Consider the following 26243-nt stretch of genomic DNA (forward strand, 5'->3'; position numbering starts at 1 on the left):
TAATAGGGTAATGACCAGTTAATTATGAACCCACTAATCTAATGGTAATGAACTGGCTGAAAAGCCCTGGGCAATTCACTTTGCTTATGAAATATGGGTAGCATTCAAGACCTCTACTGTACAGCCTTCACTACCAGTGAGGGTTGAAAATTGCGAGCTGCTAATCATGACAAACATTCCTTCCAAATGTTATGTTCAAATAATGACTTCAGTTTGGTGGAAAGGGAAGCAAAAGCTTTATTACATACGTAATTTACAATGCACCACGAGATTAGACTATTACAATTACTAAAACCAATTCAAAACAAATGCTTGCTTAGATGGCTAATGAGTGGGTCTGCAAATGTAAACAATTACAAACACTCAATATGCATTAGAGAAGAAATCACTTAGAAGTGATGGATACTTCAAGCAATAGCAAAAACAGAACAGAGTTGAGAGAATAAAAGAAAAAAAGGAGATTGGAACTCTAGGAAAAAGGGGATAAAAAAAATCACTCTTCTGAATGACAGAAAATCTCTACCTCATAAGAATCCAAGCTTTAGTTAGTGTCCACTGTGGGCATGTTTTAAGGCTTTTTATGTGGACAGTATGGCTATAGAACACCTAGAAGAGACAGTGGCTGCCATAGGTTTCTGTTATTCACCCAATATTGATACTGGATAAAATTCAGATGTTGAGCAATCATTTATTCACAAACTCATCATTTATTCCCTACAGTTCCCCTTGTGATTTAGGGCCAAACCACATGTTACATTAACCATAGTTCTTCAAGTTTAGACATTACAGGCTGAGGGAGCTGTAGTTGATATAAAGGTAATATTGTGATCTCTTCCTCTGGTGCATAAAGAGGAGGAGAGTGGGAAAGGGAATGCACACTACTGTAGGCTTGTTCATGTTTCAGGAAACCATAATTTAGTTTGGTAGGTTGGTATTAAAGAGATCAAATCCCATTTTCAAACAGAGACTTCCTGTGTGTTCTTGGGACAACCACATGAGGATTATTGAAGCTATAATGCATTTATTTCAATGAGACTAGTATGCACACAGATGAGCACTGGATTGTGGCCAGGTGTATAAATAGAAGCTCCATCCCAACATGAATGGCAAGAAGGCCGATAACAACATGGAACTGCTGAAGGTGTTTTGTAAAGAGGGGAAATATCAGGCTCATTTTGCAGCTACTCTTTTGTCATTTTGGGAATGCCAGACAAATTAAAGTAGCAGCAGATCTGCAACTTCAGTTGCTGGTGCTGTGTACTGGCAAGCACCCTTTGCCCCTGCCCAGCTGCTAGGGCCAAAGTGCAGCAGGGGACAATGGGGAGAACAGCAGGTGGGGAAAGACTGTGACGGTGGGTGGGAGAGTAGCAGCAAATTGACTCAAAAAGGTAAACATTAAAACAGGCTGGTATTGGTGGCAGCACAAACATGGCATTTCAACCTACTATTATTTACATAAATAAATATTATTTATTTATGATATAATATCTGATATCATATTTGTTACTTAACAGTCTGATGGGCTTATTATGATTACCGTATTTTTCGCCCCATAGGGTGCACCAGCCCATAGGACGCACCTAGTTTTTTTGGGGGGGGAATTATTTCCCCCCCCAGGCGCGCGGCTGGGGCGGGTGAAGCCCGAGATTACCCCGACCCCAGCCCCCAGAACAGGCAGCTCTCCGCAAGCCTTGGGAGACTGGCGCGACTTCCCTCCTGGCTCCCACGCCTTGCGGATATCTGCCTGAAGCCCAAACCAGGTCGGGGGACAGCGGGAAGGCGCACTCCACCTCCCCGCTGTCCCCCGAGCTTGTGGGGCGCGCTTCTCCCCGCCGCCAGCCTCCAAAGCAGGTCAGGGGACAGCGGGATGGCGGCGTTCCGCCTCCCAGCTGTCCCCCGAGCTTGTGGGGCTGGCGGTGGGGAGAAGCAGGGAGGTGGAACGCCGCCATCCCGCTGGCGCCTGACCTGCTTTGGAGGCTGGCGGCGGGGAGAAGCGTGCTTGCGGATATCTGCCTGAAGCCCAAACCAGGTCGGGGAACAGCGGGATGGTGGCGCTCCGCCTCCACGCTGTCCCCCGAGCTTGTGGGGCTGGCGGCAGGGAGAAGCGCGCTTCTCCCCGCCGCCAGCCTCCAAACCAGGTTGGGGGACAGTGGGATGGCGGCGTTCCGCCTCCCTGCTGTCCCCCGAGCTTGTGGGGCTGGCGGCAGGGAGAAGCGCGCTTCTCCCCGCCGCCAGCCTCCAAACCAGGTTGGGGGACAGTGGGATGGCGGCGTTCCGCCTCCCTGCTGTCCCCCAAGCTTGTGGGGCTGGCGGCAGAGAGAAGCAAGCTTGTCCCCGCCGCCAGCCTCCAAACCAGGTTGGGGAACCAAAGCCCGGGGCACGCTGTGCAGTGCACCCCAGGCTTCAAGATGCAGGCTGCTATCCGCAAACCTAGGGAGCCCGACGGGAACTCCCGCGGGCTCCCAAGGCTTGCAGAGAGCTTCCTGAAGCCTGGAGAGCGAGAGGGGTCGGTGCGCACGACCCCTCTCGCTTTCCAGGCTTCAGCGAAAGCCTGCATTCGCCCCATAGGACGCACATTTCCCCTTCATTTTTGGAGGGGAAAAAGTGTGTCCTATAGAGCGAAAAATACGGTAAGTCTTTTTCTTAACTTATAAACTAAGAGGCTAGCTAATAGGACCTGAACAGCATGAGATCCTTCTTAACCCTGTGAACTCTGGACAATTCCTAACTATTAAGAAAGCAGCAAATATTGTATAGGTCCACACAGGGGCGTAGCAAGGGGGTGCAGGAGGTGCGTTCTGCCCCGGGTGTCTCCACTGAGGGGGGGTGACAAAATGGTGGGCAGCACTCACTGCGGGGCCTGCAGCGCGCCCGAGCCACGCATCTCTCCTGGGAGTGATGTGGTGGCTTGGGCGCCCGCAGGCTCCGCACTGCCCAAACTTTCCTCCCATTGCCTCCCCCTCAGCTGTAGGGCAGCTGAGTGGGAGGAGGCAGGCAGACTCCTCAGAGACACCGTGGTGCCCCTGTGCGCAGCTGGCCCCACCCCCGGGCGCAGGGCACCCCAGGCGCCTGATTGGCTTGCTCCGCTGCTGGGTCCACATTCCATAACTTCATGGCAATCAAAAATATACCATATATTTAAAATAGATATATATTGGGAGTGACTGGGCATCCTTACTTTACAATTGGTACTTACACCAATATAGGGTTGTTATATTTCAAAGAGTAAAAATCTGGACACAAAAGAAGTACTTTTTTTGGCCAAAGTTGTTTGCAAAAGCTAAAATAAAAAATAAAAAAATGAGGTTTTGGGCTATTGTTAATGAAATTCACCAAAATCTGCACTTCCGACATGGGCTGCCATATGTTTGGATTTTCCCGGACATGGCAGCAATTTTCACCCAGACGCTGTTTAAGAGGGACGAATACCTGCTGTGTCCAGGAAATTCCAGACATATGGCAACCCTACACCAATAAATATGAGATATTGTAAACATTGAAATCTATAAGCCACACATTTCATCTCAATATGGTTTTGTTCCAAGAACTAGCAATATATTAGCTGTGTGGTCACAGGAAATATTTTAATTTCATATATGTCCCTATCATATTGGTTCAGAATCTGTTGGCTGCAATCTTACCTAGGAGTAAGACCCGCTGAATTCAATGGACCTTACATCCAAGTTGCCATCTATAGAACCTTGCTACTAACTCTGTAGCTTGCATTAAGTATGGCACATGTCTTTTTTCAAATGTGAAGTACTTACTCAATGAAGTAGACTTCTCCCTTCTCTGTGTAAGCCATCTCCCAATTGTCAGGCAATGGGCCCAATTCATCATTTTCTTCTGGTTTGGGTTGCTTTGTTACATCCATATCCTCTTTTACCTCTTCAGGTTGGCTATATACTGGTGCAGGATAAGGCTGTGAGGAAGTTTCACCTGAGGCACCTGTACTCTTCTCTTCATGCTCACTTGATTCTGCACAAGAGAAGAAGACATGCGTATCAAGATTCCTGTGCTATTGAAGTATCAATTGTAGTAATACAATAAAAAACAACAACAAAAAAACCACCTGAAGTTTTCCCTGTGAAAATATTAAAACTAGGCTGAAGCAGGAAGAAATATAAAACAGGGGCAGTGGGCTGTACATTTTAATTTCATGTGCGCTCTCTGTGGGCCACGGTCCCACTAGTTTGGAGTATCACTTGTCCAAACCTCAAGAAAATAACCATGGCCTGGGTCTGTGCAATGGAACATGTGTGAGATACGATTAGACAGCTGCCTCATAGACTGTGGACCAACCCTAGTTAAGTCCCACCAAATTTTGGTGCATGAGGATTAAGAACACAGTGAATTGGAAGTTCTGATTCTGCTGAGCCACTTCATTGTGGGAAGGATCCTGTCAGCTATCCATGGTAAGGGTAGAATTCACATATGGAATATGGAACTTAAAGTCTAAAGACAAAAAATGCCTAGGTGCATATTTATTTTATTTCAAAAACTGATATTCCACAGATTTTCCCAATGAAATTCAAGGTGGCAAACACTCAAAGATCCACAACTGAATCTACAGTTCAACCAATTCATAAATCAAAACAACAGTATAAAAACCAGGATCACAGTAACGATTACAAAACAATTACGAAACAGTCACTAGAATTAAACACCAACATCAAATTCTCATGCAGCAATCAGATCCATTGCTGCATATTTTAGGAAGGACAAGTCATTTCCAATGACTAATTAAATTGCACAGGATTTAGAAAAAGATGGTACTCCTCCATTTTCTTCTGGTTCCAAAGGAAGAGAATCCCCAGGAGAGGAATATGAGTTCACAAGCTTTTTTATCTGATTAAAATCCACTTTGGGGTGGTGCTAAATGTTTACTGCTACACATGATAATTCTCCTGAAGTCCTGAGGGATTTCCTTTGGATATTTGCCTGGTCAGCAGCAATTATGAAGTGAAGGTAGCTTTTCCTCCAACTCCCTACCTCCCTAAAGCTATGTGATCTGATGGAGACAATCCATAGTTTAACTAACGGAAACAGGGGAGGAGTTGATATTTTTTGGTTTCACAAAAACTTCATTCTATTGCCTGGGTTCATTTAATCAAACCTTTTAAGTATACACATATATATCTAGACCTAGATCTATAATCTATATCTTTAATCTATATCTATCTATCTATCCATCTATCTATCTAAAATCCAACAACTGGATAACTTAAGTCAATATATTAAACATAGGTCAAGTTTCCCATGATATAAAATGAGATTCTAAATTAATCCAGCTTCCTTCCTGTAACCAGAGGCAACGTTCTTACATCTTTAGGTGACCTACTTTCAAAAATTAAAATACTTCAAGCCTGGAGTATAAAAATAGTGCAAATCTGGTCTTCCCATGATAGTTTTTTTTTCCCATGAGAGAAAGTCAGTAGCTGATGACTTCCTAGACTAACATCCACCCCAACAAGATATAACAACACCCCAACAAGATGCTAGTCCTCACGCTTTTCACACTGCTGGTTCACAATTTAGTTGTCCAATGTTTTATAAAATTATCCATCCTTTGAATTGTCTATCATCTATAATAACAAGAACAAGAACAACACCTATGCATTAATATAGCGCTTCATATAAATTATCAAAGCACTTCTTATACATCCTGGCTGCAGGAACGGGAGGGGGAAAACCCGACTCCAGCCTTAGCCAACTCCACTGTGGTGGCCAGAAGAGGGGTGGTGGCAACAGGGGCTTCTTTTCCGTGGACGCAGCCAGGCTGCCTGCTGCTGAGAGCCAATGTGGTGTAGTGGTTAAGAGCAGTAGTCTCGTAATCTGGTGAACCGGGTTCGCTTCCCCGCTCCTCCTCATGCAGCTGCTGGGTGACCTTGGGCCAGTCACACTTCTCTGAAGTCCCTCAGCCCCACTCACCTCACAGAGTGTTTGTTGTGGGGGAGGAAGGGAAAGGAGAATGTTAGCCGCTTTGAGACTCCTTCGGGTAGTGATAAAGCGGGGTATCAAATCCAAACTCCTCTGCAGCACCCACAACCTCCAAAGGGGCAATATCTGTGAAGCGCAATGGAGCAAAGCGGAATAAAACGAAGTGTGCCTATACATGTTACAGAGTAGTGGGAGGAGACTTGGTAGAGAGATACCATTTTCTGAAGCAGCCTCCTTTTATTTGTAATGTTTGAGTTTTGCTCTGGCTTCCATATAAGTGTGCCTAATCACTGCAGGCTTAGTCACTTGGATATCGCAGGGGACGGAGGCACAAGCTTAAAAGGAGGAGGAAATGCATCAGAATTGCTCTGTATATCTTAATGCAAATATTAGCTGTTTAGGAAAACCATCTTCCTCTTCATTGCCACAGAAATAAGGGTTGTATGTGTAGATAAAATTACATAAATGTGCTTTTGCAAGTCTTCCAGAAAATCCTCTGTTTCCCTACAGTGAGTAACATACTTGCTGCTTTCTCCTCCATGCATACTTTTGAGTTGGGAGATGGGGAAGTGACTTCCATTTTGTTTCTCATCTCATCAGTCAAATTGCTAGCTAAAAGCTGACAGCAACCCCACGAACCTGACATTTTCCCCACAGTAGGCAACAGAAAGCATGACTGCAGCTAAGAACTGCAGGGAACAGAGGAGGCTCAGCTGGCAGGCAAAATATTGCACAGAAGGGCAAAAGAAAGCAAGTTGAATTCCTTGGAAATAGGCCTTGCAATTAGGAGAGAGATCTTTCTAGTTGTGTAAAAAAGAGGTATGAAAATTGTCTCTCTGCTCCCACTTTGCATTCCTCTTGAAGATCCATTTGAGCATTTAAAGCATTTTAAACAATGGCATGGCATTGGAATTACAACCTTGGAAATGAACCATCTGGCCTCTCTTGTCTCCCTTAAGGGACGACCACCTGAGAGAACAACACACACTATCAAAGAGTGAGTGCCATCAAAGTAAGTGTCATAACTTAGGGTAAGCAATGTAATAGTTATTGCATAACAATATAAAATTAAAAGCAAAAAAATATATATGGTTGGATGTGAAAAACACCATAGTTAAGAATAAAGCAAATACAGTGGTACCTTGGTTTACGAACTTAATCCGTTCTGGAAGTCCGTTCTTAAACTGAAACTGTTCTTAAACTGAGGCACGCTTTCCCTAATGAGGCCTCCCACCGCCGGTGCCCTTCCACCGTTCGGATTCTGTCCTTAGACTGAGGTAAAGTTCGCAAACCGGGACACTACTTCCGGTTTTGCGGAGTTCGTAAACCAAATAGTTTGTAAACCGGGCTGTTCTTAAACCGAGATACCACCGTAATGGCTTCCAATGACTCAACAAGCGAGTCAAAGCACACAACGTAAATGAAGGCAGTCCCCTGGCTGACAAATTGCCGTGCGCCACAAACCTAAGGAGGCTCACTGAGAAACAGTCCCCACACTATCCAACAAGGCATAGCCCCATGCAAGTGCATGGCGCCTTCGTGATTTGCGATTCCTCCTCCCCAAATCTCTATGGCCTTATCAGAATTCCTTTCCTTTCCCACAAAACTGCTTGGGAACATCTAAGCAGAAACCTCCAGCATGTGCTTAAAAAAAGAAAACTTGTTTCAGGTGAAATCCAGTAGCAACTTTATACCTTGGTTTTAGTCAGCTTTATCCACTGCATAATAAAGAGCAGCACAGCTCAACTAACAAACTGAATTAATGTTTTCTATTGATTCCTGGTAGGAGGTGTACACAAAAAAACACCTTAAATGAATTTCAGTTCTGTTACCCTTATCTTTTTGTGCTTCCTGCAGAATTCTTCACTTTTGCCTTCTTTAGTGGAAATTTGGTGGCCAAGAAAGGAACAGTGTGTCTCGTGGCTTCCCCCTTATGCATGGCAATGTATATACACCACTGTATACTTGTATCGGTCACGTTTTGTATGCATCTCTGTATGAGATTGGAAATCATTTTTATATATCAAGTTGTTTTAATATATGAATTTGTTTTATTGTTGATGTCTTTATTGTTAAATCACTTCATGATATTTTACAGCAAGCCATTTATAGATGGAAATAAATAAACAAATGATACTTTATGGAGGTGGGGGGAATCATTCAAATTGAATGTGCTATTTTCCTCAAATGGAAAAAAGGAAGTCCTGTATTAAAAGCCATGTGTATATAATTTTTACAGTTCTTAAAGATTAGGTGCTGGATTTATTGTTTTTTTATGTGCTGTATATTCAGAAGCTTTTAATGCAATGATTTATCCTTCAATCTATGCTTCGGGAAATAATATTTCACTCTTTTTATTGAAGCTTCTTTTTTCAATAGGATTATTAGGTTCTAAATCACATATATTCTGTTTCTACGTAAGACAAATGAAACACCTATTTCCTACACATGAAAACTTAAGAGTTTTCAGAATCTTTTATGTGATGCACACTTTTGAACTGTTCAATTAATTTCTTACATTAAAAACAATTTTGTGATTAAAAGGCAGATTGAGAGACCCAATTTGATAACCTTCTTGACCTCCCTCAAGTATGAGGTAAACCAATACAGAAATGACTTGAATTCTTCCGAGCGCAATGCAAGTATGGGCCAGAAAAGATTCTTGATGGCTAGAAACTATCAGAGAAGTAAGCAGCTGGGATAGACCACACCTGCACTTTAAACAACATGATCTCCAGACACAGTTCAAGACAGAAGCAGGGCAAAGCAGCAGTGTCTGTAATTGCAAGCCCTGACTTTGAGTCAATGAAATAATGGATTCTGGGGTCATATCCAAGTTTCAGCACCTGGCATCCACCAAGGGCAGACTTTGATAATATGGCACCTTAAGCGAGGACAAAATTTGGCGCCCCCTAACTTTGAGTAGGTAGGTTCTTGTATAAATTTAGGTTGTATCATCATCATCATGTGTCCCCTCAACTCGGTGCCCTGTGGGGTGGGGAACCACCCAAAGCACCCTAAATCCAGCATTGCCAGTGGGCCCCACTGTTGTTGCCTGTTCTAAATCTCCCATTTTAAAAAAATGCCTGGCCTGGTCCTCTGAGCAGCACTGGGTGGCTCAGTTTAGCTATCATAAATTTCACGCCATGCTGCTTGCTGTAACGTCACTGCTCTTTTGCCTTTAGCTACAATGGCAAGGAGCTGAAATCCACGTGGGACGTAGTAAGAGGAAAAGCACTGACCTGGTGTTATTACCATGTCGTTTCCATTGACGACAGCTCTTTCTTCCTCCTCTTCCTCCGGGGGCTCTATTCCAGTCTTCTCCATATTGCTCACCGACTTGTTTCTTTTGCGTTTGCCTTCAGCACTGGGTGTTGCACCGGGGAGTAACTGGTCTGTTACATTTAACAATAATGGGGTTGGCTCTGCTGGAGGCTTTGGAGTACCGTAGTAGTTGTCTAGGACAAAAAAAGAAAAGAAAAGAAAGAGGCCACAAATGGAGCTGTGTGAAAACTACCCATTTATTTCAGCATAGTTTTCAGCTTTGTCTCCTCTCAGACTTAGGTTTCCATGAAACATCTGTAGAGTGTTTTGGATATCTGAACCGAAAAAGCAGCTGCACAAGCTGTCGTGCGTGATAACCGAGGTCTGGCGCATGCATATCAACTAGTTCCTATCCTCTAGTTATAAAGAGGAATAAGTACAGTGGTACCTCAGGTTAAAGGGACGCAGGTGGCACTGTGGGTTAAACCACAGAGCCTAGGACTTGCTGATCAGAAGGTCGGTGGTTTGAATCCCCGCAACGGGGTGAGCTCCCGTTGCTCGGTCCCTGCTCCTGCCAACCTAGCAGTTCGAAAGCACGTCAAAGTGCAAGTAGATAAATAGGTACCGCTCCGTCGGGAAGGTAAGCGGAGTTTCCGTGCACTGCTCTGGTTTGCTAGAAGCGGCGTAGTCATGCTGGCCACATGACCCAGAGGCTGTATGCCGGCTCCCTCGGCCAATAAAGTGAGATGAGCGCCGCAACCCCAGAGTCGGTCATGACTGGACCTAATGGTCAGGGGTCCCTTTACCTTTTACCTCAGGTTAAGTACTTAATTCGTTCTGAGGTCCATTCTTAACCTGAAACTGTACTTAACATGAAGCACAACTTTAGCTAATGGGGCCTCCTGCTGCTGCCGCGCTGCCAGAGCACGATTTCTGTTCTCATCCTGAAGCAAAGTTCTTAACCCGAGGTACTGTTTCTGGGTTAGTGGAGTCTGTAACCTGAAGCGTATGTAACCTGAATCACATGTAACCCGAGGTACCACTGTATTCAAATGTGTATCAAAATGTACATTCCACTGAGACTGATGCAGTCCTGGCTTTCGTCTTATACAGTAAAAGTGCACAAGACAGCTAACAATAGGTGAAGAAATAAAAACCAATGAAATAACTTTTAAAAAGAACTCCATCACACACTTAGAAATAAAACAGAGGTGAAATGAACCACAACCAACAAAATAATCAATAACCAGTAAAATAATCAGCTTGTCCACACCAGAGTTTACTGTGTGTTTGTAGCTGTTTGCATTCCTATTTTATTTGACTAGTCCACGTTTTGTTACTCCCAGGCTGGATCTAGACACATCTGAGAAGCAATTCAGTGAAACGCATTGTAAACTCATACAGGGAAATCTGGTAGGGAAAGATAGGACTCCACAGCGCCATCTGGTGTCACAGTGTTATATCACATATACAATGCATATAAAAGGCCTTTTCTTTACCAATCTAGCTGAATCCTCAAACAACACAAATCTTGAGACTCCCTCCCTGTAAATTTGGGTATAATCTGATAAACTGGGAAAAATTGGGCTCCAAACCACTCAACTGAGTTTAGTATTTTAGGGTAGGTGGATCCATTGCCACTTTCTGTGACAACCCTTTCCATGCCCACTCCACACTCAGTGCTTTATTTTCATTTCTAGCTGTGCTTGCAACTATTTGCAGCATGTTACTGAATGGAGCAGGGACGCAGGTGGCGCTGTGGTCTAAACCACTGAGCCTAGGGCTTGCTGATCGGAAGGCTGGCGGTTCGTGAGCTCCCGTTGTTCAGTCCCAACTCCTGCCCACCTAGCAGTTTGAAAGCACGCCAAAGTGCAAATAGATAAATACCGTATTTTTCGTTCTATAGAACGCACCGGTCCATAGGACGCACCTCGTTTTTTTGGGGGGGAAATGAATAAAAAAAATTATCCCCCCCGCGGCTGCCGCCCCAAGCCTCGCGTGCTTCGGGCTGCAGGCTACCGCCCCAAGCCTCGCGCGCTGGGCGGGACCTCCCACCGGGCGCGCGAGGCTTGCAGACACTCGCCCGAAGCACGGGGAGCCCTCCGGAGGGCTCCCCGTGCTTCGGGCGACAGACTGCCGCCCCAAGCCTTGCGCGCTCGGCGGGACCTCCTGCCGGGCGCGCAAGGCTTGCAGACACTCGCCCGAAGCACGGGGAGCCCTCCGGAGGGCTCCCCGTGCTTCGGGCGACAAGCTGCCGCCCCAAGCCTTGCGCGCTCGGCGGGACCTCCTGCCGGGCGCGCAAGGCTTGCAGACACTCGCCCGAAGCAAGGGGAGCCCTCCGGAGGGCTCCCCGTGCTTCGGGCGACAAGCTGCAGCCCCAAGCCTTGCGCGCTGGGCGGGACCTCCTGCCGGGCGCGCAAGGCTTGCAGACACTCGTCCGAAGCACGGGGAGCCCTCCGGAGGGCTCCCCGTGCTTCGGGCGACAAGCTGCAGCCCCAAGCCTTGCGCGCTCGGCGGGACCTCCTGCCGGGCGTGCAAGGCTTGCAGACACTCGCCCGAAGCAGGGGAGCCCTCCGGAGGGCTCCCCGTGCTTCGGGCGACAAGCTGCAGCCCCAAGCCTTGCGCGCTGGGCGGGACCTCCTGCCGGGCGCGCAAGGCTTGCAGACACTCGTCCGAAGCACGGGGAGCCCTCCGGAGGGCTCCCCGTGCTTCGGGCGACAAGCTGCAGCCCCAAGCCTTGCGCGCTCGGCGGGACCTCCTGCCGGGCGCGCAAGGCTTGCAGACACTCGCCCGAAGCACGGGGAGCCCTCCGGAGGGCTCCCCGTGCTTCGGGCGACAAGCTGCAGCCCCAAGCCTCGCGCGCTGGGCGGGACCTTCTGCCGGGCGCGCAAGGCTTGCAGACACTCGCCTGAAGCACGGGGAGCCCTCCGGAGGGCTCCCCGTGCTTCGGGCGACAATCTGCCGCCCGAAGCCTCGCGCGCTCGGCGGGACCTCCTGCCGGGCGCGCAAGGCTTGCAGACACTCGCCCGAAGCATGGGGAGCCCTCCGGAGGGCTCCCCGTGCTTCGGGCGACAGGCTGCTGCCCCAAGCCTCGCGCGCTCGGCGGGACCTCCTGCCGGGCGCGCAAGGCTTGCGGACACTCGCCGGGGCTGCAGGCTGCTGCCTGCAAGCCTTGTGAGCCCGCGGGAACTCCCACCGGGCTTGCAAGGCTTGCGGATAGCTTCCTGAAGCCTGGAGAGCGAGAGGGGTCGGTGCGCACCGATGCCTCTCGCTCTCCAGGCTTCAGCGAAAGCCTGCATTCGCTCCATAGGACGCACACACATTTCCCCTTCATTTTTGGAGGGGAAAAAGTGCGTCCTATGGAGCGAAAAATACGGTAGGTACCGCTCTGGTGGGAAGGTAAATGGCGTTTCCATGCACTGCTCTGGTTCGCCAGAAGCAGCTTAGTCTGCTAGCCACATGACCCGGAAAAACTGTCTGCGGACAAACGACTCCCTCGGTCAGTAAAGCAAGATGAGCACCGCAACCCCACAGTCGTTCGCAACTGGACTTAACTGTCAGGGGTCCTTTACCTTTACTTTTACTGAATGGAATATAGCCTTATATATTTGTTTTTCATCTCTCATATTTTCTCAAAATCTGAAAAATGCACAAGCAAATCACTTCTATTTATTTATTTTTACATCAGGCACTACATAACAGTGTTGATTTGGAAGTGTGCACTGATAATTTAAAGTTGGTTTCATTTCTTTTCTAGCTGTGCTCCTCATTTCAGTGCTCCTCCTGAACAGAGGACTATAGCATATATTTCCTTTATATTTGCACAAAACTGCACAGAGAACTGCACAACAAACCGTATCAAATATTGTCAGCTGAGAATTTTCAATTGCCTGTGTGCTTCTGTGCACTTCCTAGCTGGGGAATGTTGTTGTTGTTTTAAACCAAGGCATATCTGCATGCATGCCCTATCAGCATTTAATTGGCACCACAGAATCAATGAGTTACAAGCCGAGGAAATACAGAAAAAGGAATGCTTGCTGGTGCTATGGGAAAGATCAAAGATGCATCTCATATACAAATTCAAGTAAGTGTGGCTGTGAACCACTCTGGTCTAATTCAAACAGGGGGAACTTGGCTCAATAACTAAATAATGGTCAAATGTGGAAAAGGCCCAAATTAAACAGAAAGGTCTTTAAAAGGTGAGGAAAACTAACTAGGGGGAGCTAGACAGGTCTCTCTGGCCCAGTTATTAATATGCCAAGTGTCCTTTACCCACAACAAGGGGTAATTTGGTTGGAATCTGGGAAAATGAAGGTTTTGGATAACTGGCTGCAACAGCAAGACAGTATCTGTGCTAGAAATTGAAACTGGTGGATTACTGCTTCATCTTTAACCAGCACCATATTTAAGTTCTTGAAACACATCTGTTCCTTCCTCTTGCCTATGCTCCCTGAAGAGCCAGTGATGGCACATTTGTAAACATGGAGCTGTTTTGCTATTTTTAATTGAAATTGTATTTTGTTGGAGAGACAGTTTGAAATGGTTCAGACAGGTAGCATCATGTGAAATGCAAAAACATTGGGGATTTTGAGGCAGAATAAATTCACAGTCCAATCCTCAGCACAAATGTTCTGAGCTAAGCAGGCCTATCAAAGCCAATTTTATTTATTTATTCCGTCAAAAGTGTTAACTGCGACATTGATGGGTGTACAGATTGCTGCAAGGGAAGAGATACTGGCTGACCCAGTGTTACAAAGGGAACTCTACGGCTCAGCAAAGATTTGAACTCAAGTCTACCCACAGCCATAGCCGGTTTACACTCTAATCACAACTTCACGCTGCCTTTACTGGCACAACTGCTATGAGGATGTTTAGCCAGAGTACGTGATTATTCATTGTACTGTACAAGGTAATGATCTTTTTTCAAGACCTAAAATTATTAATTTAACCTTTAAAGCCCTGCATGGCTTAGTACCAGGACCACAGGTATTTGTCATGGATATTTTAGCTGAAATTCCTGCATTGCGGGGGTTGGACTAGATGACCCTCGGGATCCCTTCCAACTCTACAGTTCTGTGATGGTTTTATCACGTTCTCTCATATGGACCTGCCTGTTTGGATGTCGATAATCAGCCCCAGGGAGAAGCTGGACTGCAGCAATTTGTACCAGCTGCAGCTTCCAGAAACAGAGTACAGTGGTACCTCAGGTTACATACGCTTCAGGTTACATACGCTTCAGGTTACATACGCTTCAGGTTACATACGCTTCAGGTTACAGACTCCGCTAACCCAGAAATATTACCTCAGGTTAAGAACTTTGCTTCAGGATGAGAACAGAAATCATGCTCTGGCGGCGCGGCAGCAGCAGGAGGCCCCATTAGCTAAAGTGGTGCTTCAGGTTAAGAACAGTTTCAGGTTAAGAACAGACCTCCGGAACGAATTAAGTACTTAATCTGAGGTACCACTGTACATTGCAGTAACCCAGTCTGGATTAGTAGAAGGTGAACAGATTACAGCTTTTTCAGAAGTGGTTGAGTCACTGCTGTTTTCAAGAAGTCTGGGATCACTTATTCCTGTAGGGATGCCTTTCCCTAGGCCCATGCCACCTCCCCGTCAACATGCTTTAATAAGCCCAGAAGGACCATGGTTGGTGGGACACATGTTTGGTGCTTCACTGAAGGCACCTGGTCCACATCTGAAGGCCACGTCAACTCAAACTAATTCCATGATGTTACAGTAGATGCAATGGACATTTCATAAATGAAATCAATAAATACATTTTAAATAGCCACTGCTAAGACAGATAGACAGAAAGGCACAATTTCACATTTATTTCAGCAAAACATTAATGTGTCAGAGAAAGTCACATGCAAAGTACTGAAAGGCAGTTAAAGTTCTCTAGAACCACTGAAGCAGGAGTGGCCCAAGAGATGTTCCCACAGGCTTTTAGGTATTGACTGCTTTTAATAAAAGGACTGGTGTCATGCTGTGTTTATTGCCATGATTTAAACAGATTTTATACATTTATTTATTTATTTATTTATTTATACCTCATATTTTAAGGAAATAAATAAATGTATGCTGTGGGACCTGAATTCCCACTCAGCATGGCCAAGGGTCAAGAATAATGGGAGCTGTATAGACCAGCAGTGTCTAGGGACCTCAGTTCAGCCACCCCTGCAATAAAACAGCAACTGAAAAATGGACAATTTGAAGTTAACACCAATATTTTCATTATTGTTAATAGCAGGAGTAGTACCGGTATTTTGGGGAGAGCAGGGTGACATTCTCAGTGGCTTGGGCCATGTAACAAGACCCCACCCCCTGGAAAATGACTGTTTATTAGCCATGTACATAACTATCCCTGGTTTGCATTCACTTTCTAAACATTTGGTAGGCTTTTTACCGGTTTATTATTAAGGTTATGTAATCATATTTTTTTTAAATCCTTTCCTTCCTGTAATTTCATTCAGACACTTCTGTGTCCTGGGCAGAATTGTTAGCTGGTTGCAAATATTTCTTCTTCCTCACTGCAATACTTAATCATATGTGACTCCTCTAATGCACGCTACTCAGAATTGCTCTTGAAGGCGGTTTGGATGCTTGAGTGAGTGCAGAATATAGCAGTTTATCTGGTGACTACAGCATTTGACATAAATCTTCATTAATTCATTTATTCAGGCTGTTGGAATGTTTGGTTGGAATCGACCACACAAACTCTTCACCTGTGGTGGTGAGGGGGATGGAATCTGCTCCTTGAAACCAGAGCCTGCATTTTGTGGCCTGAGGGGCAGCTGTAGAGTGACCAGGGCTAGTGAAATTACTATGGCAAATGGGGCAGAAAAATCCCACGAGGGCATCTCCCCCTGACAGCAGAAACACAACAATAATAAATTAAACAACTATTTGCTGCTCTTGTGTGACATCCTTTATCAGCTGCCTGAGGGGTTGCCTTCATTCGCCTGGTCTGGCTTGCAAGAAATAGCAAGAAAGTGGAACAGTTAACACTGAAATGAACACAGTAGTAGAATCTGCTGTTACTATGAGAAGTGGGAAGTATGACAACATAACAATAAGGCATTGAAAGTTCACTTTTCATCCTCAAGACAGTTAGCTGGATTTTTCCCTTTCAAAACTGAAAGAAGAACTGACATCGTAATCCACCAGCAATGGGCTGGATCCATTTGCTTATGCCAGTGAGGACAGATGTGCTGAAGTGGGGTTTTCCAGTGATGCTGGAGCTCTGCCAGAGAAAGCAGCTTTCAGTAATTTCTGGAGAGCCCTGATAAACAAGAGCTTAATGTAACTTTGGGCATCTATACTCTCCAACTGGCCTGCACACAACTTTGTGGGCTGTGCATTTTAGATATGCTTTCTGTTCCCAGACACCCCCCCCACCCCCCCCAGAAGAGAGCAAGAACCACTCACTTGTCTGCTACTTCTTTAAAACAAAACAAAACAAAACAAAACACTCCACTTGTCATTTGAGAGGCCAGAATTCTTCTTTCATCCAACCGTGCATGTGTGTATTTTGGGCACCATTCTTCATCCGGACAGGGCTCCCAGAGCGGCTTACAAATGCCAACAGTAAAACATTTTAGGTTTAACATTTCATATTTTCATTACATCCTGGTTCTAGAGCCCTTATGTCCCAGAATGTTCCCTAGTTCCTAAACAAACCCCAATCCATCCTCCGACACCATTCTCTCATCCATGCATTGTGACTAATGCAGTAGTCCCTTGGAGTAAGTTGCTAATTGCTTTGCTTTGCCACAGCTAGTGGCACCCTTTTGGTCAATTTGGCAGATGAAGAGGACTCTGATTGAGGCGCTGAGATTTTACCTTATGCATGACAAAAATATAAAGCATCTTCTAGATTAGAATGGATGTTTTCCTCACAACCAAATGATCAGAATAGGTAACAAGCCAATAACTGACACGTTCCTGTTGCTTGCTACATCTGGCTTTCTTCCATCTTTACTTTTCATTTCCCTTAGTTCAAAATTTTGATTGATTTCATCTTGATTTGAAAGATTTTAAAGAGCTGGAAACCTCTGTGGGTCGGACAGCCAGTCCTAGCATTTTATCATTGGTTATAAACTGTTCCTCAGTTCTAGGTACTCAGAAGCCATTTACAGGATGTGCTATGTACACAATTTCCAAACATTTGTTATCTTAAAATGTGCATAGTGCTTCCTGAAATGATCTCATTTGATTCCTCAGAACAAATGGACCATGAATTGCAGCCCAAACCTCTCAAAGTGATTTCCCATGCAGAATCTAGAGTCATATTTCAGTTTTCTGTGAGTGTTTCTCTGAAGCTGGAGAAGCAGAATTGGTGAAAGTCTTGTCTCAGTGGACAACATATTGACTATTTCCTCTTGTAAAGCTTTCAGTCAAATGTTATACAGATTGTGCCCAAAAAAAAGGTTGCCTCGAAGTGCAGGAGATTTGCTCAGAATTCAAAGTCCTTTGCAGTTTAAGCTTGAAATACTGTATAGCTGCATTTCTGTTAAATCAAACTGAAGTCATTTGGGATTATGCATGCAGAACCTCATAGAGGACTGCAGCCTCTGGACACAAGCCATTAAGATTCCATGTCTCTTTTGTAGAAAATGTATGCTTTTTGTGTATTTAGGGAAGTTTTTGATGACTAATGTTTTAATGTATTTTTAATCTTTTGTTGGCAGCCGCCCAGAGTGGCTGGGGAGACCCAGCTAGGTGGGTGGGGTACAAATAATAAATTTATTATTATAATTATTCCACAATTTCCATTTTTCTCGGCAATCAGGCTTTTACTGGCAGACATTTAGTCCCACAGGGTTCAATGCGACAATCATTCCCAGTGGTTTTTACCTTAAGTAAATGTCATCATGAGTTAGAAACTGCCAAGCCAAATTACCAAAGCCCTGCTTAGTTTGGAGCATATGTGATTCAAGGAATCTGAAAATACTCTGCTTTCTTGGTGTAACATAAAAGCAGAGTTTTGTCCTGTTCCCTAAAGGTGTGCTTCTTGTCATTTGTGAATTAGCAGAGATGCTGAGACAATGTTGCTCTTAAAAATGAATGCCCTTTATTTTCTGGTAAGCATGCTTCGGTCCTTGTTAGCTATGTCAGAAAGTACAATTCTAATTATTTTTGTCAGCCTTGTCCCTAAATGTTTGGTAACAGTGCTGAGTGCCCTTTAAGATCTAGGATTATTTACTGCCCTTGCACCCCGCAAATACAAGATTACATCATGCCGTTTTATGAACACATGATGAAGAAAGCCCCAAACTACCAAAAACTTTCCCCCCTTCTCAAAGTTGCACGTCACTATAGAGCTCCAACTTCTCACAGGGCTTCAGACTAGTTTCCAAAAACTAGATTATTATTGCTTGTAGTGCAAAGGCCTCCTGACATTAAACCATTTCAATCTGATACCTGCCTGATTTCAAAAGGGAGAGAGTTCCATAGAGTTGGGCCCACTGAAGACACAATTCCTTGTTGACGCTTCTGGTCCATGGATAGGGAGCGTTAACATTGCCTCCTCAGGTGATTTCGTTCATTGACCAGGGGCATACAGGATAAAATAGTCCTTAAGGTATCCTGGGCTTAAATTGCCGAGGACTTAGCTCCCAGTGGCACGGCAAGAGCAATGGTCCAACAAAATGACCAGTTTTTGTACTGTACAGCACCAAGTTAGCTTGAATATACTAACAAGGCCAGAGGTGCTTGTTTCCAAGTAGACATGTATAGAAGTGTTCTGTTAACATATTTTTGTCACAGAATGAAGTGTACTAGACATAGATCTAGATCTAGATTAAAGAACACCAGTCACTAAGAGTATGAGTTGCCATTTGTTATACTTTTTATCATGGTTTTGGGCCAGGATCCAAAGATAACTACTTTTCACATGCCAGGTGGGTTTTCTTATGATTCTTGCAGTCTACTATCCCCAGACAGCACACTGTTATTCAAAAAGCACCACTGGGCATCAAAGGGTAGCGTAGTGCAACTGGTATGGTCACACTGTGTGTCATGCTGCAAGGGCTGCCAAAACAATGCTGTAGAACGGAGTGTGAGAGGTGGGGTGTGTGTGTGTGCTGAATTTTAGCATCACACAGGGCAATGCTGAAATTTGAAAGCCCCAAATCCACCACTATGAGCATGCTCTGGCCTTTAGGCACACCTAAAGCATCTCCTTGGATTCTGCCTACAATCTAAATAGTACAACTGATGAGAAAGCTGTTGAGTCTTGCAGCCCAACACAAGGAGAAAAACAAAATGTAGAGCTTCTAAGGGATGGAGAGCATGTAAGGCGATCAGTAATAGAAAGAGGATTAGTTTAATGAATAAATTGGGATTACGATGTGATTTCCTATTAGCCTCTACTAATGTTCTATAAGCACTTAGATCAATATCTCCAATGCAAGTGGAATTGGCATGCAAGAATTTGCTAACTAAGAGACCAAAAAGTGATCTCTTTCATCAAGGGCAACCAAATGTTTTTGAAGTTTAAGACAGTCACACAGTCAGTGCAGATTGGAATCAATGTCCATGGCAGATTAATGCTTCTTATCTTTGGTTTCTCATTGACAAGCCATTTTGCCTGGGGCTGATTGCATTTCTTGTCTCATCTCCCACCCTGTTTTCTTGGACACATGCAATTTTGATACATTTTCACTGAAACTTTTGTCCGCTGGCTACTGGAAACAAACACTATCAGTTCTATAAATTCTTCTTGATGCAATGGTTTGCAGGCCTGTTTCTGCAAATGTATCTATTGCAGCACAAGCACACATCTAATCTGGGGGCCCCTGTTTAGGTCTGAAAGGTGGCCCTGGAATGCTCTTGCTTCTAAATGAATGAATGAATGAGCTGGAAAGGCTGGAGGGACATTCTTTGTTCAACTCTGGTTTGTATAAACAAGTGTACAAAATAAACTCCTAAATGGGGCAAGTAAACACAGAGTAGGGATGAACAGAATTCAGACTTGAGGCATCTGCTTGGTTTCTTTTTTTTCTATTTAGCTAGAGCCAGGGGCAAAAGATATACACTTAGAACGGTTGCGGACAATTCCTGGGCCCACCTCTGCACTGGTTCCACTCCCTGGCCAAATTTGTGGGCCTTGTATACATGAGGAGCACCAGTGGTAAAAGGGATGGGCAGGCACACAGTGCAGGCAAAATACTTTGATTCATGATGGATACAACTTGATGGGAATTCACTCATGGCTACTTAACGAGGAGTGGGGAAGGCAAAACATGAGACCGTTATCCCTATTAGCATTTACTGTTTCATAGCTTTATTTTATAGCTCAGTGGCAAAGCTTATCATCTGCATGCAGAAAATCCTGGGCCACACACTAAACTGGTGATCTTGGTGTCTCCACTTCAGGTAAGAAGAATGGACAAGACTTTACCTAGGCGAGTGACTTGCCACAGTCCTGAGCTCGATGGACTAACAAGTCAGCTTCATGTAATGTTCCTGGTTTTAATCTAAAAACTCTATAGGAAGATGGTAAAGGCATGCAAAAATGATGCACTGCTTATACCTTATGCTTGTAAAATTAAGTACACCACAACTATTTTGCTGTGTGCTAGAGATGTAAATTACGATACAGGTATGATTCTCCTTTGGTGGCACTGTGAAAAAATTGTGGCAAATTTGATCACAGTAAACGATATTTTAAATGCGACTTTAGACTTCATAGTAACCATAATTCCATTGCTGGTTTTATTTGGATTAATTAAAGGTGTGCATCCCCTCATATTAAAAAATAGATCTGATTTGTCTGCTGACTAATATAGCTAGAAATTGAGATTTAATTAAAATTGAATTAAAAAATGGAATTTGGTTGAAATGAATGTTGCCTTAGTTAAAGAAAATGAAGCTGGAATTACTCCTAAGACATAATTTGGCAAACTCCAGGACTTGTTTGAATCAAGCAAAAATATCATGCCAAATTGTCAAAGGCCAGGATGAAAAGGTGCATCTTCAGCATGTGACAGAAATTACATCATGAAGGTGCCAAATGCCACTTTGTGAGGAGGGTTTTCAGGGGCCGCCATGGAGAAGGCTCTCTCCTGCACTCCCCTCCTCCCCTCCACAGACTTCTGAGTGCAGTGGAAGAACCAATTGGCAGCTCCTCTGCTGATCTTAACAAGAAGGTTTGTAAGGCGGGCAGTGGTCTTTCAGGTATTTGGGACCAAACCCCTTTAAGGGTATTTTGGAGTGTGTGTGTGTGTGTGTGTGTGTGTGTTTTACACTTTTGGGAAAAAAAAGATTTTATCCTCAGAAAAATATAAATAGCATAACTTACAGTATAGATGAAAATCACTTCCAGAGACTAATGGGGACAGCAAATATTACACAAGAATTGCTCTCTTTAAAGTACTGTATTGTACAGTGGTACCTCGTGTTACTCTTACTGTTATTGCAGCATAAATAAAGAACTGTGAGTTCTACAAAGTAGCATACTGAGATGGTGGCGTTACATCGTTCTTTTTCTTATTCATATACAGGAAAAAATCAAACCACCAATAAAAGTTAGAGGTTTTTAAACAAAAGTTACTTTGCACTTCTTTCCATTTCTTTGCAGCATCAACATGAATTGTTGGTTATACATCAAATTACACTAATGCAGGTGTTTAATCAACTAAAATGCATTTAACAATTGACTGTTCTAGTTTTTCAGGATTGAAACCAATCAGTGACATGGACTGCAGCAACAGGGTTACGTAAACGAAATAAAATATTTTATGATGGCACAAATGCGTGAATTATTATTATTATTAGATTAGCATACTGCCCCATACTCATAGATCTCAGGGTGGTTCACAACACAAAATCACAATATAAAAAACACAAAACACAAAATCTGGTAGCTTCAGCAATAAGTTGCCTTGAGAAAAGTCAGCAGCAGATCTGGGGACGGTGTGTGTGTGTGTGTGTGTGACTATATAAGACTGTGGCATGGGACTGACCCTTTTGTGCCACCTGACCCCCCACCCTAGGAGGCCTTGGGGCTGCTGTGCTGGTGCCCCAGCTTGAACAGCCCACAGTTTGGTCCTTCGAACAGCAGTCCCAGGTAATCCACAGAGCACCTGATATGCAGAGCCTCTGGCTCCAGCTACACAGCACTTGACAGAACAATAGTATTGTGACTGCAAATCCTTCAACGGTTTTTGTATACACATTTATTACTGTTTTAGAATGGCACTTCTATTGGGATGATTAATTGGTTTACACAGTGCCTTTCTAATATTCATATTATCTATTCTCTCTCAAAAGCTAAAACAAATTCCTCAGTCAATCAGCGAAATTATTAAGTAGAAGCATCTGTATACTCCTTTCTCGTAATATTTATTTGGCTCAAAACGGGGGGGGGGGGGGTTGAGTTAGCTTTCCCCTTAAAATATTTTCAAATATTTTAAATTGCTTTCCAGAGGAAATTGAAATGTACAGTACATGTACAAATATTTGATCATTTAAACAGAAATCTATCAAATGCAAGAGTGCTGTTAAAATGTTAATAAGGCACAAAAAGGTCCGTATAGTTAAAGCTATGGTTTTCCCAATAGAGATGTATGAAGTGAGAGCTGGACCATAAAGAAGGCTGATTGCCGAAGAATGGGTGCTTTTGAATTATGGTGCTGGAAGAGACTCTTGAGAGTCCCATGGACTGCAAGAAGATCAAACCTCTCCATTCTTAAGGAAATCAGCCCTGAGTGCTCACTGGAAGGACAGATCCTGAAGCTGAGGCTCCAATACTTTGGCCACATCATGAGAAGAGAAGACTCCCTGGAAAAGACCCTGATGTTGGGAAAGATGGAGGGCACAAGGAGAAGGGGGCGACAGAGGACGAGATGGTTGGACAGTGTTCTCGAAGCTACCAGCATGAGTTTGACCAAACTGCAGGAGGCAGTGGAAGACAGGAGTGCCTGGCATGCTCTGGTCCTGGGGGTCACAAAGAGTCAGACATGACTAAACAACAACTGACTTTTCTCAGCAGTTTCATTTTCATTAGGTCATTTGGGTCATGATCAATTTTCTGTGGTCCAATAACATTAGGAGGGCCAAGTAAATGTCAAGTCCTGTGTATGTTGCTAGTGCCTGCTGGTGCTCTGTGAACCATTTTTTTCCTGGGCTCTGCACAGTGTGATGGCTGTGTGTGTGGCTGTTAAGCAAATATGATGTTCCTCCTTTTGTAAGACTCTATTGCCAGCTTGGGCTCTGCAAACCATTTTCTTTCTTTGTATACTGACGGCCTGTTGCTGAGATTATTATTTTCTATCTTACAAGCATGGGCTGCCCTCTTGTTTTTCACCTTTTGTTCTTGTCTTGTCTTCTCCCCTAGGCTTTCCTTGTATTACCAGTCTCCTTTTTTGCTTATGCTTTCTGATGGTAGGTTTTCCTTCACATGAACACATGAACACCAAGATTCAATAAATTATCCTCATATTTTTTTCTTGTGGTTTACTTAACTATCTACCTTTGGTCAACCACTAAGTAAGGTTTTGGAAATATGGAAAAAAAATATGGACAAATTGGGCAGAAAGAGGAAATGTGTTTTCCTGCTTCTATATCTATGAGGGGTGAGATGAATGCCCCTGGTGACTTAAGGAGGAAGACTGTTCAGGAATCCAAAACATTGTAAAGGGCTTTTTTTTGGAGGGGGGAGTTAACTTATATGTTATTAATTTGACCAATAAGGACTTTGCAGATCAAATTGCCTTGGATTTTAATGTCTTTTCTCACTAACCTGCAAATAAATTAGCAATGTCCTGTGCAAGTGAAAGGATGTTCTTTGGTTTCTGAGTGCTCATAACAGCTATATGACAGACCATGCATGCTGCAACTTGTCTGTGTTAGGCCTGGCAGATCCCAGTAGGCTGAAGATGAAGAAATCAATTTCTCTACTGCAAAGTTGATGAGAACACTTCAGTGTGAATGCAATCTTCCTGACCAGACATGATATGGTCATATACAGTACTCAAGGGTATGCAGTACCGGCACCTCTTTTTTGTTGTTAAAATGTGTGGCACTTACTGTAACAACTTCATGGGGGGAAAGCACTGGTCATGTACTTGAGAGGTCAATATGGACTATGGACTCAGCTATACAGCTGCAAATATAATGATTTAAGCGTGTTTTAAGTGCATTATACAAATGTGACACTAGATGGCAATGGTGAGCTTATGGTAAATTCAATATATTTTTCAAAATGTTTTTTTAAAAAAGCATTTCCACAGCGTTTTTTATATGGGTCTAGATTCCACCCCTGTCTCAGAAAGGAAAATATTTTGAATTACAGTGGTACCTCGTGTTATGTCTGTAACGTGAAAAGCCCGCAACTCGAAGCACTGCATCTGCACAGGCGCGGGGCATGATTTGGTGCTTCTGTGCATGCGCGAAGCGTGATTTAGAGCTTCTGTGCATGTGTGAGCGGCAAAACCTGGAAGTAACCCATTCCAGTACTTCCGGTGTGCTGTGGGACACAAGACGAAAACACGCAACCTGAAGCGGGTGCAACTTGAGGTATGACTGTACAGGATCCACAGACAATGATCCTTGGTCACTTGGAAAATACACAACAGACAGTGGGCTTGTTCAGATGCAACAGACAATCTAACATGTGCTCTGTTTCCCTCCCTAACTTTCTGGTTAGGGAAAAATCATAGTGTATTGTTAGACTGCAGAACTATAGCATGTGCTTGCCCTCCAAGCCAGGTTTGGTAAACATGGTCCAAAGTGCATCTTGTTTTGGAAGGCAAGCATAAGCTACAGTTTGCCAGTTTGAACCTAACAGCAAGCTTTGGTTTACCTAACCATAAAGCCAGGAAGAGAACTGGAGCAAGTGAAAGCTGTACAGAAGGGAGAGGTGGAGTATATGAAGCAAAGGCTGGGAATAAATGGTGAAACCATGGCATGTGAAGCCAGGAAAAGCTTTGCTTGAAGTTGTGTTCATTCAGATAGGCCTTTCCTGAGGGGTGATCCCAGCCATGCCCACTGTCATGAAACAGCAGAGTAATGTTTCATATTGTCTGGTGTGCTCTCATTATTATTTCATACGATTTGCTCTTGTAAACCCTGTTACACATTACTTTGAAATTTATTTGCAAATAAATACATCCAGTTAAAAATGCCAGAATGTAAGCTATGCAGGCAGAAGCAGATGGCATGATGGCCGTGCTGAGTTCTGCTGCTGCATACTGGAATGGTGAAGGAGAAAGGGGACACAGCTGTGAGGTCAGCATTCTGCAACCACACCAGCGGAGCCAGTTAGATGCTCCTGCTGCCACATTCACAACAGGGTGTGTATACTCTTGACTAGCTGTGGAATTACATGCAGAGGTGTCTTCCCACTTTACTGATATCTTTGCACTGGAGATACTGGAGACTGAACTTAAAACCTCATGTGTGCAAAGCACATGCTATATTTAGGGAGCTACAGACCCCTCCCTACAACCTTTCTGTCAAGAAGATGAGGATGGGGAACCTGTGGCCCTCCATCTGCTGCTGTTCTCCAACATCCATAAGCCCTACCCAGCCTGGCCTGCGCTCAGGGATGATGGGAGCTGAAGTGAAGCAACATCTGGAGGACCATAAGTTCCCCATGCCTGACGTAGGAACTGATCTGAACATGCAAGAGATCTATTGAGCAGGTTTGATGAGGAAACTGATTGGTCTGCTTTCCATGCCCTTTCTGTTTTCTAGCTCCTTTTCACTCCTGACACTATATGTTATGCCCTAAGATCTCACATTCACCTAGTAAATTGCCTTCAAAGTCATGAAATGCTTGTGTCCAATTTGTTAACTCACAGTAAATCTGTGTGATTAAATGGGTGAGTCTTTGTGAGGTATTTCACTTCGTGCTAAATGCTGTTTTCCTGCTCCAAGTTGCTGTATGTCCTCAGAAGATACTGAATTCCTTTGTGAATTTTCTGACAAATGATATTTACCACTTTCGCAAAGTCAAGTACATCCTGCTCACTAGACAGCACTCTGAGGAAGTTATTTCTGGTTTAGCTAAAACCTCAGTGATGGCAAGAAAT

General features: G+C 44.2%; 1 protein-coding gene across 18 annotated transcripts in view; it reads right to left on the reverse strand.

Annotated features, from left to right (window-relative positions):
- Positions 1-26243, reverse strand: part of MAGI2 (membrane associated guanylate kinase, WW and PDZ domain containing 2) — a 601975-nt gene that overhangs the window by 215640 nt on the left and 360092 nt on the right. For all 18 annotated transcript variants that reach the window (XM_081023429.1, XM_081023428.1, XM_081023436.1 and 15 more), the window contains 2 exons: positions 9183-9398; positions 3768-3978 (listed from right to left, as the gene is read on the reverse strand). In XM_081023429.1, coding sequence (XP_080879555.1) covers positions 3768-3978; positions 9183-9398 — 427 coding nt within the window. The remainder of the gene's footprint in view (positions 1-3767; positions 3979-9182; positions 9399-26243) is intronic.

The sequence above is a fragment of the Podarcis pityusensis genome, assembly GCF_964106645.2.
Source record: "Podarcis pityusensis genome assembly, chromosome: 10".
NCBI classification, from domain to species: Eukaryota; Metazoa; Chordata; class Lepidosauria; order Squamata; family Lacertidae; genus Podarcis; species Podarcis pityusensis.